Source organism: Anguilla rostrata, chromosome 2, assembly GCF_018555375.3.
Source record: "Anguilla rostrata isolate EN2019 chromosome 2, ASM1855537v3, whole genome shotgun sequence".
Classification (NCBI taxonomy): Eukaryota; Metazoa; Chordata; class Actinopteri; order Anguilliformes; family Anguillidae; genus Anguilla; species Anguilla rostrata.
Genome location: NC_057934.1, coordinates 38,740,898 through 38,755,312, shown reverse-complemented (window position 1 = coordinate 38,755,312; position 14,415 = coordinate 38,740,898). Strand labels below are relative to the sequence as shown.

The following is a 14,415-nucleotide window of genomic DNA, read 5'->3' as shown; positions in this document are numbered from 1 at the left end:
TTACCTAACATATAGACGTGACAAAAATGTTTATGTCATGAAAACCACCAAACAAATGTTTCATTTAAAGATAGTTTTTTATTTAATATATTTATATGTTCCAGAGTGCATCATAAAAAGCACACATTGATAACAAACCTGAACTCCTAATTAAGGCCTTACTGCACAACAGTGTAATCCAGTCCAGAAAATACAAAAGAAGTGAACACTGCAGAAAAGCACCAAGTCAAAGCTGATGCAGGTTAAACCCCTTGGGATGTGTCCTCCAGGAATCTCCGTATTTGATATTCAAAATCTCTGATTCAGATACATTTCCTTTCATATTCATAATCTGAATCCATGTGTCGCTAAATCCAAAAGTGCCCAAGCAGAGCCACTGGAGAAGCAGACAATGTTTCGCCAGCAAGAGTACATAAACCCGAGACTCTTCAGTACAACTAAAGCCAAAACCGCTAGTCCAGAATGTTCACAACCCCCAACCTGCAACATTATATATATATGCAAAATTATATATATGCAATATTATATATATATATAATTTCAGGTACAAGATAGGATGTTCATGCCCAGATGCAAAAATAAACATGAGAAAAAGTAGAAATCTGACCTGCCATCAGTAATTAAGTATTTAAGTTATAATCTAATTCTCAGATATGTTTCAGGAGATTAAGAAACTTCAGCATCTGCCAAACAGCATACAAAATTATAAAAATGTATGGCCATCCTGGTTAGTAGTATAACTAAGTAGCTTCCAGTGGAAGTTTGACTGGAACTCAGACTGACAAACCGTCTTCATCCAACGCAATCCAGGTGTCCAACTGCTCAAGCTTGGAACAAAGAATTGCCTCAATATCCTGTAAAGTTAGAATGCCACCCTCTTTGGTGCGATCGTATCCCCCTCGACGAGTCCTGGCCAAATTTGAGCTTTCAACAGCTTTCCGTGAAACTCCACTTCTGATGACAGGCCTCCTAGGTTTTCTTGGCATGCCTGCCTCCGGAAACTCTACGAAACGTTTTATTCTTCGCTGGCTGGCTACAGACACAGATCCATCACGTCCGCTAATTGGCACCTCAAATATGGTCTCTAGGCGCCTAAACAAGACAGAAAGAACAAGAGGAGAATAACATTTAGTGGACCCTCTTACGCTATAGGATGTGTAATGCAAACACAAGTGCAAAGTTCAATATGAAAAAGAATGAGCAAAAACATCAACATGCCAACCCTGACAGTGACAAACTAAAAGCATCCTTCAAAACAAAGACAGTGTAAATAATCATATGCAACATTGATGTGATGCTTAATTCCATTATAATGTCAGAAATATGATTGGGTGTTCTTTAATATTCACATGGCCCCTATTCTTGTTATAGTTTTTTAAAAATATACTAATCTTCTAAAATCTTGACTGAAAAGAATTGCCATTTCCAACATTGCAAACATTCCAATTGCCAACATTCTCAACACACGTTGCATAATTTGAACTGTCTTCGCATCTCACCCATCAGGAGGCTCATGAAAGTTCTTGTTGGTGTATATCTCCTCCAAACTGAACTCTTTCTTCTTTAACCTAACAAATAAACACATGATCAAGCAGTCAAAACATTCACATTGTTTTACATTTGTTTTAGTTTGTACGTTATTTGTTTAGCCTGGGTACCTTATAGCGCCCATAATTTGGCAGGATTACAGTTAAATAAAAAATTACCACATCAAAGTTACTTGCATTTAAGAGTACGTTCAATCTGAAGAGGGTTCAGCCACTTTGGCTTTATAGTGGTGTACAGTACATGAATCTCACCGACAGTGACACAGAGACATAGTCCAGCTAGCTTCCTAGCAAAACCTAACAGGATGGTGAAAATCAATCTATCATAAGGAAAGGTAAGTAAACAAACTGGTTTGGTCATCAAAGTGTCAGAAATATGATTGAATCATTGATGCAATGTAATATTAGCTAGCTAGGGACAATACCTCAACTTTGATTTTGAATGCAACAAAATACCTCAGTCCCATATCTCTAGCTAACAGTAAGCATGCTGAGATTAGCTAAACTGCCTGAATACTGGCAGTAAGCTTTTCAGATTTACAATGACTGACAACTAAACTTGTCAAAAATCCAATTAAGACGCTATGATGCTTGTCAGGTAGCAAAGACTAGTCAAATTAGCATTAATAACAATATCACAAAACTAACCTTTGCTAGCTAGCAAATGAGCTTTACAATAGGGCTATGAACGACACACATTTAAGATTCGACATGCGTGCTTGTGACTGACAATGAACGATGTGTCATATTGTTCACATCCCTACTTTACACTGGCTCCAAGAGCACCTTTAAGGCCATTTCATTTGTGGAACAGCTTCGCTGATTTATTACAGAAAGATCACTCTACTTGCACAACTTGACTAACTACCGTAATTTATGAATGTCAGACCAAACATAAATCATCAATCTGTGAAGCATAACACACTGCTTTCACATTAGCTATTTAACTCAAGCTAGTAGCACGTACTGGTTAGTTAGCAAGTACAGCAAGCCATAATATATCCAAAATATATGAATGCACATAATTCAGTAGTTCTTTATTTAAAAATGAGATATTAGATTCAATTTGAAAAGGGGGTAATCAAGCTACTCCCTAAAACTTCAGCTATATATTATCTTGGATAAATGGACATTTTTTGAAAACATGAGCAGTCATTAAGTTCATTAACCCAATGCTCTTGTTCTAACTGGCTCATAGGATGAGTTTAACAGGCCTTCATAAGTTTCTTGTGGAATAGATGGTATTCAGTATTTGAGCAAAATAGAAAAAAGCTGAGAGTGATAGGTTATTATCTGACAGCAGTATTTTATTATTAGAATTAATTGAAAGTATAAACTGGCAGACTTACCTGACAGGTTTTGGCAGCCCCATGGGTGTGAGATTGGTTGGTGGTTTTGGGAGAGATTTTCTAATTTTAATCTGTGACACTTTCCCACGTTCTCGTTGTTTCATACTCTCCATCTGCTCAGTGGAGGGGAAACACATTACAGTAGCAACACATTGCTATAAACCTGCTGAAAAAACATTTACATTCATACAAAACTTGAGTTCATAGCAACTGCTATCTTGGTGCTTGAAATGCAATAACTAAATATAAATATAAAAAATGTACTCAGAAATTTTCTTGAGAAGCACAGCTCACACTGACATTAAACTTAATATGGAAAATCTCTGCCCTCTCAGATGTGCTTGCTAAAAGCAGTAATAGCAGTTGGCCCAAATAAATGTTCGCCCAAATGTGGTTAGTGGAATCTTTTTCCTTGAAAGGTCATTCAATAGAAACCAATTATGTTGTTAATCTAGCACAGAACACCCAAATCTTGTGGTTCTTCTTCAGTCGCAAATTCCTTAGAGTTCTCCTGCTACTATAGATGAATTAAAAGAATACAGAATAGAGCCCATGCTGATTCAAACTTGATGACAACACCACTTCTTCCTAAGCTATGTCTAGATAGGTTTCCACTCAGATGAGTGATTTCTTCCAAGACCTCCAAATGCTGAGTCTTCAGTTGAGACTTGGGTATTGCAAAATAAATTTTTGTAGTAAGACAACAACATTTTTGGGACATAAAGCCTCAAGAATTTTTTTGCTGATGTGTAACGATCTCAGCATGCATATTGAAAAACTTATGGTTTGTTTATGCAAGAGAAACAATGCGTTGACTTTCATGTGAGCCTAACAAATGGTAAATGGTAAATGGTAAATGGACTGCATTTATATAGCGCTTTTATCCAAAGCGCTTTACAATTGATGCCTCTCATTCACCAGAGCAATTAGGGGTTAGGTGTCTTGCTCAAGGACACTTCGACATGCCCAGGGCGGGGTTTGAACCGGCAACCCTCCGACTGCCAGACAATTGGTCTTACCTCCTGAGCTATGTCGCCCAACTTATACACAATTTGAAATGTAATTTCATTGGCTAAAACACTTCTCAGCAGTCACTATAATAGATTGCCACTGGCTGGCTGGGTACTGGGCAGTAATTATGCCATCCATGTTGAGTCATTGCTTGCGCATTGCTTGACTAGTACTGGTCAGAGAAGAAGCAATACAAACCAGAGCTAGAAATATTTCCCAGTACTTTCGGCATGTATGCAACTGCAAAAAGGACAACAATAATTCCTCCAGAGAATTCCTAATTAAACAATGGACATTCTATCAATGTTTCTTTGAGTTAGTATATTTTTGGGACTGACAATTACTATGGATTTTGTTCGCTGGACCCTTGCCGAGATAACGATGCCAACTTTAGAGTGATTCATGTCATCCGTGGATTTCCAAAACGCATAGGTGAGCCTGTTTTGCCTCCCTATGTTACAAAATAAGAAACCATTGTAGCTAAAACATTGGCATTGTAAAATAGTTTATAGAGATAGCACCCTGAGTTTCAAACACTTTCAAGCAGTATAGGTCCAACTGACATCATTTCCCTACTCGCACACCTCGGAACTGTGCGTTTAACCCGACAGGGAAGTTGCTACTTTTACAAACATCACAGTATGTTATAGTGTATCAACATTAACCTAAAAGCAATGTTATTCTTTGGCCATTATGGTGGACTGGAATACCTTTATTTCAGAGTCTGACAGTGACTTCTCTTCACATCTCTCCTGGACATCCAGTTCCAGCCTGAAACAGCTGTTCTGTTCTGCATCATCCTGCTTCAGCTTGTGTTCATCAATTCTCAGAGATGGTACACTAGGGGGAAAAAATATTTAGATAAATAAAAAGATATTTATATAAATTCTGCACATATGATGACAGCAGATATAATGTGTGGCAATGCAATTATTTTTAATGGAGATGGCATAGAAGACATCATACACACAGTGGCCACTTTATTAGGAACACCTGCTCACCCAAATACTGTAGCCTTCTCCTCCAAGTTGCTTGTAATTGGTGAAAGGTGTAGGCATGGCCAATAAAACTATTTGGTAGGTAATTAAAAATTTAATTTGTTCAGTTAAAACATTTTGTTACCTCTTTTTATGAAATAGTTTCTAATATGTGAACACAATATGAAATGTTATTTATTCTTCATGGCATGTATAGGTATTCCTGGCAAAATGTGGCTTAAGAGGGTAAATAATGCCTGTTGACATGGAAAGCATCTAATTAAAAATTACCAGCTTGTTAAAATTTTGGGATTGCAACTATGGTTGGAACAAAAATCAGCACACATAGGACTGAGGTTGGGAACCACTGCAATAGACAGGCTGATTGTTTAAATGTATCTAAATTATTTATGTACCCAAACAATCAGAGGTATAATTTATTCACATGATGAGGTCTCACTTTCGTAGCCAAAAATTAATAATATATAATAGCGTAGCGAAAACTAGCAAAGCAGCTAGCTAGCTAGATCTGAGTTCCGGGCACCACCATGCTGTTTCTTCCATTGCCCATAATGCCTTGCACACTATATGCATGCTAACAGTCAATGCAATGTTGTGTGTGCATGATGGCGTTCAGGCATTCCCATATTCCCATATACAGTTCTGTGGGCATTCCCTAGTGATAGTGAAGCTCATTTTGGGTCTGATGGCAAACTCTGTCAACTAAACAATGAATAAGTGTTATTCCACATCCACCTGGTCTCGAGTCCATCGCTACAATACCTCCTTTTGCCTGTGTACTGGCCTTCTTGCTCCCCCTTGTGGTTGTGCCATACATTACAGGAAGAGCCCAAGAGCATTTCATGGCAATGCAATCAATAATGAAGCTATTTTGATATAAATTTTGCAATAAATACTGGAATATACATATTTTTAAAACAGAATATTCAAATTATGTCCCTATTGTGCACTATATAAATTGTCATACATTTCAAAAACAGTAGAGGTATATGGTGGAATCAGTATATATGATAGTTACCTGCAGAAGGAAGAAACCGAGGCAGAGGTTTGGTGTACGGTGGGAACACTGGAAGTGTTGGCAGGGAATAGGGGATGACAGACTGAAGAGGTAGCAGGACAGGAGGGGGTGGGAGTGGCAAAACTGCAGGAGGAAGATGAAGTGACGTTATGACTACTACCACAACTACAGGCAATATTACCACTGCCATTTTGACGCTTGCTAGAAAGGAAGGCCAGGGGGCTGGCCAAAAAACAAGAGGCAAGGGTTTTGGGAGAGGAAGTTACGTTGGGGCAATGACTTCCGCACAGCCTTCCCGACCCAACAGGATACACTTCTTTGCGCAAACATAGAGGTGCAATTTCTCTTTCAACTTCCAGGCTGCATACAGTGTGACGCCGAGCACGCTTGACTGACGAATGACGGGGAAGGTCTGAACAGGGCAGTCTGCCAAGTGGTGAAGAAGCTAACATGAGGGTAGGCCGAGGGCCGCCAGGGAGAGGGTTAATCTCGGGGTAAGAGTGCCTCCGCTTCAGGTAGGATCGTAGGGGACTGCTACCTGATATTTTCACCAAATTATCCTTCCTCTGTTGTTCTTTCACCACCATGGGGGTATCTTTCCCAGTCCTGCTGTACCTGTCCTTCCTTCTATGGGTGCCTGCCTTTCTTGAACTTTTCCTTTTTTTAGACTTGGGTAAAGTATCCATAGAATGGATAGACAAAATGGGAGTTGTTCCCCCTTCCTCATTAGCTTCTTTGTTATTCTGCATTGATACAGACTTTCCTGACCAATGATCTGGGATCAGGGGTCTTGTGTCAGCTGGCATAGGCAAAGAAATTTGTGTAAACTCTTGAATTACATTTTTACAGTCTACATCCGACTCCAAAAGTATGTTTGAAGGTTTATTATCAGTGCTTTGAATCAGCCCTTGGGTTTTGGGTGACACTGTGTTGCTCTTGCTGGAGGTATTGTTTTGACATCTTCCCTTCCCTTGGATGGATACAGGCCTGATCTTACATGCTTCTTTGAGGTAGGTCTTACCAACATTTTTAGTATCTTGCTCAGATACCCATTCTCTTTGGAAGTCTCTGGAACAAAGGATTCCGTCCTCATCTCCCTTTGCAACCTCATTGCCAGTATCCTCATGACTACCCTCTTCTTTGGCATCCTTAACAAAACCATCATTTCCTCTCTGCAGCATCATCCCCCTTTGGAACTTGTTTCTCTGCCCACTTGTCTCATTTCCGAGACTTTCTCCAGTCATCTCACTTTGTGAAACTTGTACATCTGAAAACTGTGAATTCCCCACGGACTGAATCTCTATTATCCTCTTTCTATTCTGATAAAACTGATGTCCTCTGCTTTTGACTCCTAGCTCAGGCCTTTTTGTGAGTTCTTTAACACCAAACATATTATTAATTTCACCCTCTTTCTCTTCCCGCTCTATGCAACCTGTTGTCTTAGCAGACTGAGTCGTAGAATGCTTTGAAGACCACATACAATCATCCACTATTGCTGATGATCCCAATTCTACCTCACTTAAAGCTTTGCCCTTTCTGTTAGAACGGGCATTAACACTACTATTCAGTCCGCAGCCGACATTATCCATCGTCTTACTTCTCCTCGCCCGACTTACTTTGGTTTTATCGTCACTTCTAATTAAGCAACTGTAATCACAATTATTTGTGAGATCCAGAGCTGACTTATTGAAGAGAGTCCCAGTGATGTTCGTTCCTATTACAGGTGCTGCCACAAATTGCTCAGGAGATTTCATATCTTTTTCCATTTCTCTACCAGATTCAGTTTCAGAGACAGCCCCACACTTACAAGACATCCAAGTGGCTTTGTTTTGGGTCTTACTCTCAACTTTCCTTGTAGAATCAAGACTGCTGTAGGGAACTTTGATAAGCAGCTCAGGGACTGCTGTTGGTATCCTTCCCCTTGTCTTTGGTCTCGTAACAATCAATGGGCCTCTCACCCTTTCACCCGTCATTTCCTTTGCTTTTTTCTCTTTAGCTCCCTTTCTGAGATTTAATCCAACTCTAAATTTCTCAACGGTTTTCACCTCTGGCTTAACACTTCGTCTTGCAGACATGATACCTGCTCCCCCCTCTTCAGTTTTTCCAGGATTGGGTCCCTTCATATAGTGGGATCCTGGTGAATGCAATACTTTGTGTTGAGTCTGTAGAGCTTCTCCGGGCATTACAGAAGTGAAAGAGAACCCTGCTTCACAGTCTTCTCTTGATCTAGATTCTTCAACACCTTCTGCAGATGAAGGATAAGAAGGACAAGATGAGTCTACTGGGGTGATGGGAGGTAGGCCTGGCAGTGGAGCAGCACTGGCAGAATATGCTGGCAAACTTCTCTCCTCCTCCTCTGCATTTGTCTGGATAGGGAGATCTTTAACACCCTCCATGTTTCTCCCTTTGCCAAAATCTTTCTCCCTGTCATGTAGCAAAGATTCTACAGTACACATTTCAGTCAGTCCTTCAACATTTTTTTCCATGGGGCTACAAAACCAAAGTAATTCTGCTGACAAAACCTGGGTACATCCAGGTGAGAATGGGTGAGAGTTGCATTTGGAGGAAGGTGATACTTCATTATGAAGTTCAGGTGACAGAACATTTGAGTCCAAACTAGATCCATGGCTGACACTGGGGAAGTGCGGAAGGGAGATCTTAGTCAGAGATTCAACTGGAACAGAGCTGAACTGAAATTCTGTGTTAGAAATGCAATTCTGTAGCCTGTGAACTGCTGCTTCAATTGTCTCACTTTCACTGAACAATGTTACTTGTTCATAACCTTTACAGTCTTGCCTTACCCCACTCTGAGGAAAAATGACATTTTCAGAATCATTTTCAGTTTTTGTGTGTTTGTCAAGAACCTTAGTCTGAGACGAAGTGGAATCCCTAGGTTTTTCCTCTGAAGGATGCCTTTTGTGAGTGTTGTCGTTGAAGTCATCTTTGATGGAATACAAAGTGGTATTCTGGAAAGCAAAGTCAATATTGGGAGAAGAGACATCATCATGGGTTCTCAGGCATTGAACTGGACTTCTAACAATTTCAGAGAAGCGGTCCACTTTTGATTTTAATGACTGTTGATCTGCACCGATCATCCACTGCTTCACAGGAAGGGAACTTTTTTGGGGCTCATCAATTTTGAGTTCCATTTCCGACCAGCAAGTACCATGTCCAGGCCACTCCTTTCCAACATTTCTGTCCTCCATTGGGCACGTAGTAGGGGCGTAGGGTTGTTACTGGTATGGAGCTCCTTTCCTCTTTTGCCTGCAACACAGACAAAAACACATTGAGATTTTTCCTGTGAAATGAAAAGCCATATTTAAATACCTATTTAAAATAATAATAATTTTAATTATTATTACTACCTTTTGATGAACACAGACAATGAAATCAACAACTTACCAACTGAATACAATTTAATTAAGTGATCATTTATAACAAGTCACTTTCTGCTTTCAGTGAACTCTGATAAAACCGCCGCATATAGAAAAGGGTACCAAAATGACAGGCTAATTATCTTCATTTTTGTTCTGTAATTCAAGTTTGGAGACTACAAAGATCTCCCAGAGATTGCTCATTTTAGTAAAATCTCCTTCAAAAGACAAAACATTTTTCTAGCATTACTTTCTAGAATCTCAAATCTACAACTTATTTCTTGCACAAGACACTTGTTTAAGCTACTTTATATGTTGAACATGGGGTTTAATTTTAGGCAATGCCTACATCTAATGTTCTTAATACCTTGTTCACAATTTACACTGCCACGAACTGGGAAATACCGCCAGGTGCTACAGTAACAATTCATGTTATCAATCACCAAATGGTTCATTTTGACTTTACAACCATGTTCACATACTTTGCAGTCATTTAACAAATCAATTAGACAATGAAAGGCTTCATTTATGCATAAAAGTATAATTCTAGTTATCAGTATCATTTGGATATACACTTGTTTCACTGTTAAGCAGAAATACTGAACTGTATGTGAGGATACATTTTTTTTTAAATCAAATCAAAGTGTTAAATAATCCTAGGGCCAAATTTCCTAAGGAACCACCACTGATATCTCATATATGAGGCCTCCATTTTCCTTTATCAATGTGTCTAAGGTTTATTTCTCATTGAAATCATATTCAGTTCTGGAAGGATTGCTACATGCAGCTCACTGAATATAGTATTATCTCCACAAAGTAGTCTGCAGTCTAGAGTGTTATAGAGGTACTCTGCTGGCTTCATGTCATGTGAACACAGTAGTAGCTCAATTACACACATTTCTTCTCTAGAAGAAACTTTGATTTACAGGCACTACATATACATGTGTTATGTGTTGAACATGAGGCCATCATTTGTGCATCAGGCTTTAATACAAGGGGTCTGGGGACTTAACATCGCCTGTTCAGTATAAAATACATAAATCATGTGAATCACATAAGAGCAATTACATCATTTTTTAATTTTTTTGTGTGAAAATGAACAGTGCAAATGTGGGTGCACAACTGTTGCATAATTAATGCCTTCAGTATATGTATATTATATAAAGAAGGGCTTTGTGGTAAACTTCCTACACAATCTCAGATCCAATTCACATGAATGAGAAATTATTTTATGAAGCTGATCCCTTCTACATCAGTATTTCCACAGCAACACCTTCCTTTATTGTGTAACACCTAGTTACTGGTTGTGAGCTTGTTTTACAATGACAAAATCCAAGAGCATGTTAATTGCTGTTCTTCATAAAAATATTTCTGCAGCTTCTCCAGTTAGAGAGGAAAGCTAACGTTAAATGTTTCTGTATAGAAAAGCACTTCTATCTCAATGAACAGCAATACAACCATTTCAGTACTACAGCAGTATAAAATCCTGCTATTCACTTTGACATTCACCTTTAGCTTCCCATCTAGAACAACTTTCCTAGAAAATGAAAAGGCATAAAAAAACTGCACTTGAAAAGCAGAAACAGTTTTATAGATTATATTTCGCTCTAGCAACAGTGGACTATGGAAATGGTTTGGATCCCATTGTACAGTTAATTAAAAGGTTAATTCATTTATTGGAATTTTTGATTTTTTTTCCAGTTTCAGTATATATTTTCAACTGACCCAGTCACAGACCTCGACAAAGAATATTAGGGGATTCAGGGATCCGTAGTCTAAAGCAAGAAAATACATTTTAACTCCAAAGCAGCTTGTACAGCAACATGTTTCCAGAGGTTGTACACATTAATAAATACATCACATACTGTCAAGAACCTCAAATTCACCATTTGCCATGTGGGCCCTTGGGAACTTCAAAGGTAGGAAACAAGAAGCAGGAACTGGGGGGGGGGGGCATTTGAGGTGTGAATGTGTGCATCTGTGTGTGAGTGTGGGTCTGCATACATGTGTTTGTGTGTAGATGGACACCCCCTCCCCCCTCCTTTCATTCACTAAATAAAATATGCAGCTTTCATTTAGTCAGCAGTCTGTTTTAAACAACTTGAAAAAACTAAGTTTGTAACAATTAGTTGGAAGTGGGCATCTGAGTCCTGCATCTACTGTAGGTATGGCGTTCTACATTTCATCTCTGGTTTTTGGAATATTCTGCGGTATTTGTTTTTTTTAAATTTTGTCCTTGAATTACTTCGAGACAAACAAGCTACGGTTTAATATCTTCTTTCATTAATTTCTAGTGTGACTGTCCATGTCTGTAACCTCTGTTAACTGTTATAAAGTAGTTGAACCTTGTCTTTACATTAGACGTGAATATTGGTTGTAACTTCTGTAATTTCTTAATTTCATCTCGTTTCAAGTTGTACATTTTGATAAAGGTTGATCCAACAGTTTGCTCTGCCTATTAACAAATCTGGCAATTTAACTGATAATTGAAATCTTTGATAATAATTGCCAAATTAAATCAAATAAATATATTTTACATTGGGTGTTTTAACTGCTGATGCACTTGCATTTGGTTTGATATAACATACTGACGCAAAGCGTTGGGTTGACAGTGTGGTTCCATGAGAAAATTTTAAACACCCGAAACTTACTTTCATTTCTCTCAGCAGGGATAATTAAAGAGACTGACCAGTTCAGTTGGACTGACAGCAGCATAGAACACTGCAGTGACACTTATCACGTCAAGTTTCCCAGGCAACAACACAGAGGTTGACTCCTATTTTGGAACAGCGCCCCGCAAAGGCTCCCAAGACAACTGATTACCGATTTCCAAATTAATAGATATTTGGTGTCATTTTCAGCATTAAAAAAAAGCATTTTGTTGGCCTAGCAGCCCACCGGGTCTGTACAATTATATGGGAAACACTGAATATGGAAAACAAAGTGCCATTACTTTGTCGTCCCATCCCTGCTCAATATCAAAAGTTTATAAAGCTGTCAAATAAAGACTACATTTGGTGAATTGGAAAGGATGTATAATAAAACTTAGCAAAGAAAAAACACAAAACAGAACATAAACATTGGGAAAAGCGCCAGGGGGGTGTAAAATCTATATTTCATTACTAACATAAACAGCAGAGACTCACTGTTTTATAGTTTCTCTCACTCTTTGTCAGGGAAGAGGTCAGCCTGGTAATCTGCACTCTCTCCCTACTATACTCATCCTCCTCTCTCTCCTGCCCCCTGGAACACTGAAGACCATCACTGCTGCATATGCTGCCTTCTTTCCTATGCCCACAGAAAGAGAGCCTGTGTACTCTTTACACACATGCAGGGCACATTTAGTCCTATGATTCAGGCAGTATCATGATTTGCAGTAAATATAACAGACGGCAAAGAATAACGTGACAGAACTGGGTTCCTTCGGAGCATCTATTTTTTGCTGGTTATTTATGAAAAAAACTTTCAAAAATCAATCAGTCGAGCAGAGGATGCATTTTACATTAATGATGCAGGCATGTACGGAAGTGGATAAACTGGAAAGAGTTTCAGTCTGTATTACACCTAACATCCGACCCATTTGTTTGCCTTTTTTCCCACGTTTGGATCCCCAAATTCTAAAATGATTCTAGCACCTTATAGTACCGTAAATTATATATAGCTATAAATTATATCTGTGACAGAAGCATTGTAAATACCTGCACAAGACGAAGGCGTTTCTGAGAAGGTGCAGCTGTTCAGGGTAAGATGGGGTGCATGGAGCGTGCAACGTGCGTACAACCGTAGGGAAATCCCTGGCACCTCCTTCCATCGGAAAGCTACCAAGGGAAATGAGTTATCGATTTTTCTTCCTCTTTCTAAACTTCCGTAACACAGACAATTGGCTAAACATTCTAGAGTAAGCTATCCCAACTAACTTGCGAACAAACTTTACTTGAAGCAACACAGCGGGAGTAAGTAACCATGGCATGGAAAGAAATGCTGTAATTTAGAGCCGCGTGTGTTACTTAACATGCTGGCTAGACTGAAATAAAGGTTAGCAAATAAAACAATAAAACGTACCTCTTTTCTTCCTCGGCTTAAATGCCAAACTTTATAAACAACTTAGCTACCTCAGTCTGTCAGCTAGACTAATTAGGGATGTCAGTCAGCTAGTTTATTGTCTTGGAACGAAAAAACAGCTTTATGACGCTGTAGTACATATTCTGGACCATACTGTAATTTTAAAACAAAATCCATTCAAGTTACAACGTTGTCATAGAAATGGATTAGGTGGCTTCTGTATCTGAGAATACTCAAGCGCCATGTGACCCAAACTTAAATTTAATTAAACCAAATAATGTAAGAGGTAAGCATGACATCCTGCACTGTCACCTAGTCGTAATACAAGTAAACGGTTAATTTACCTAAATTAGCGACAAATATTCTGTGTTAGTTACTTTAGTGTGTGCCGTCGGCTAGTAATTACACTACAGGTTAGCGAACTACCTAGTTGTCTATTCACTTCCCCCTTTTCAATGCCCTCTCCACGACGCCACAACTTCAAAATCTTCTGTTGTTGCGAAGAGTTAAATCCACTTCATAACCCCACCATGTTGTGACCAGTTTAAACCAATCGTAAAGCCACAATAAACCCACCTTAAGCTTCCTTATAGAAATCAACCAATGAATGGAGGGACAATGTTTCATTTTGGCCAATTAGATTTTTGGAGGGATGTCGTATTCTGTGAATCGGACTGGTTTCCCGCTTGAAAAGGAGAAAGATGACATCATAGGTTCTGCTCTGTCTGTCTCTCTTTGAGATCAAGCTGCTGTCTGGGAAAAGACATTTGTCCAAGAGTGAAGTTTTGGGGCCATTTTTATTTATGTAGAAGTTACAATATACTACATATTATCACTTAATTTGTTGTTCTCCTATATGTAAATTGAGGCATAAACCCACTCCCCTCCTCTGCACCCCAAATGTGTCACACAGCATATTAGACCCAGCTCCTCAGGATGTCCAGATTATTCTGTCTGAGATAATAATCTTTCACTGGAATGTAGGCTACTCCAACTGCGGCCATAAAGGTTGAACATTGTGTGTCTTGTTGCAAAAATTCTCCGACCACAACTGTG

At 39.0% G+C, this 14,415-nt stretch overlaps 1 protein-coding gene across 2 annotated transcripts; it reads right to left on the bottom strand.

Annotated features, from left to right (window-relative positions):
• Nucleotides 1-58: 58 nt before the first annotated feature.
• Nucleotides 59-13,898, bottom strand: LOC135247988 (uncharacterized). Of its 2 annotated transcripts, none has more exons than XM_064322030.1 (7): nucleotides 13,704-13,898; nucleotides 12,996-13,115; nucleotides 5,924-9,187; nucleotides 4,618-4,747; nucleotides 2,897-3,009; nucleotides 1,500-1,568; nucleotides 59-1,092 (listed from the first exon to the last, which is right to left on the bottom strand). In XM_064322030.1, the coding sequence occupies exons 3-7, from the start codon at nucleotides 9,127-9,129 to the stop codon at nucleotides 774-776; spliced, it is 3,837 nt and encodes a 1,278-aa protein (XP_064178100.1). In that variant the 5' UTR covers nucleotides 9,130-9,187; nucleotides 12,996-13,115; nucleotides 13,704-13,898; the 3' UTR covers nucleotides 59-773. The 2 variants fall into 2 exon arrangements, with proteins under 2 accessions (XP_064178100.1, XP_064178102.1); XM_064322032.1 differs by lacking the exon at nucleotides 13,704-13,898 and adding an exon at nucleotides 13,360-13,620.
• Between the last annotated feature and the right edge of the window lie 517 nt (nucleotides 13,899-14,415).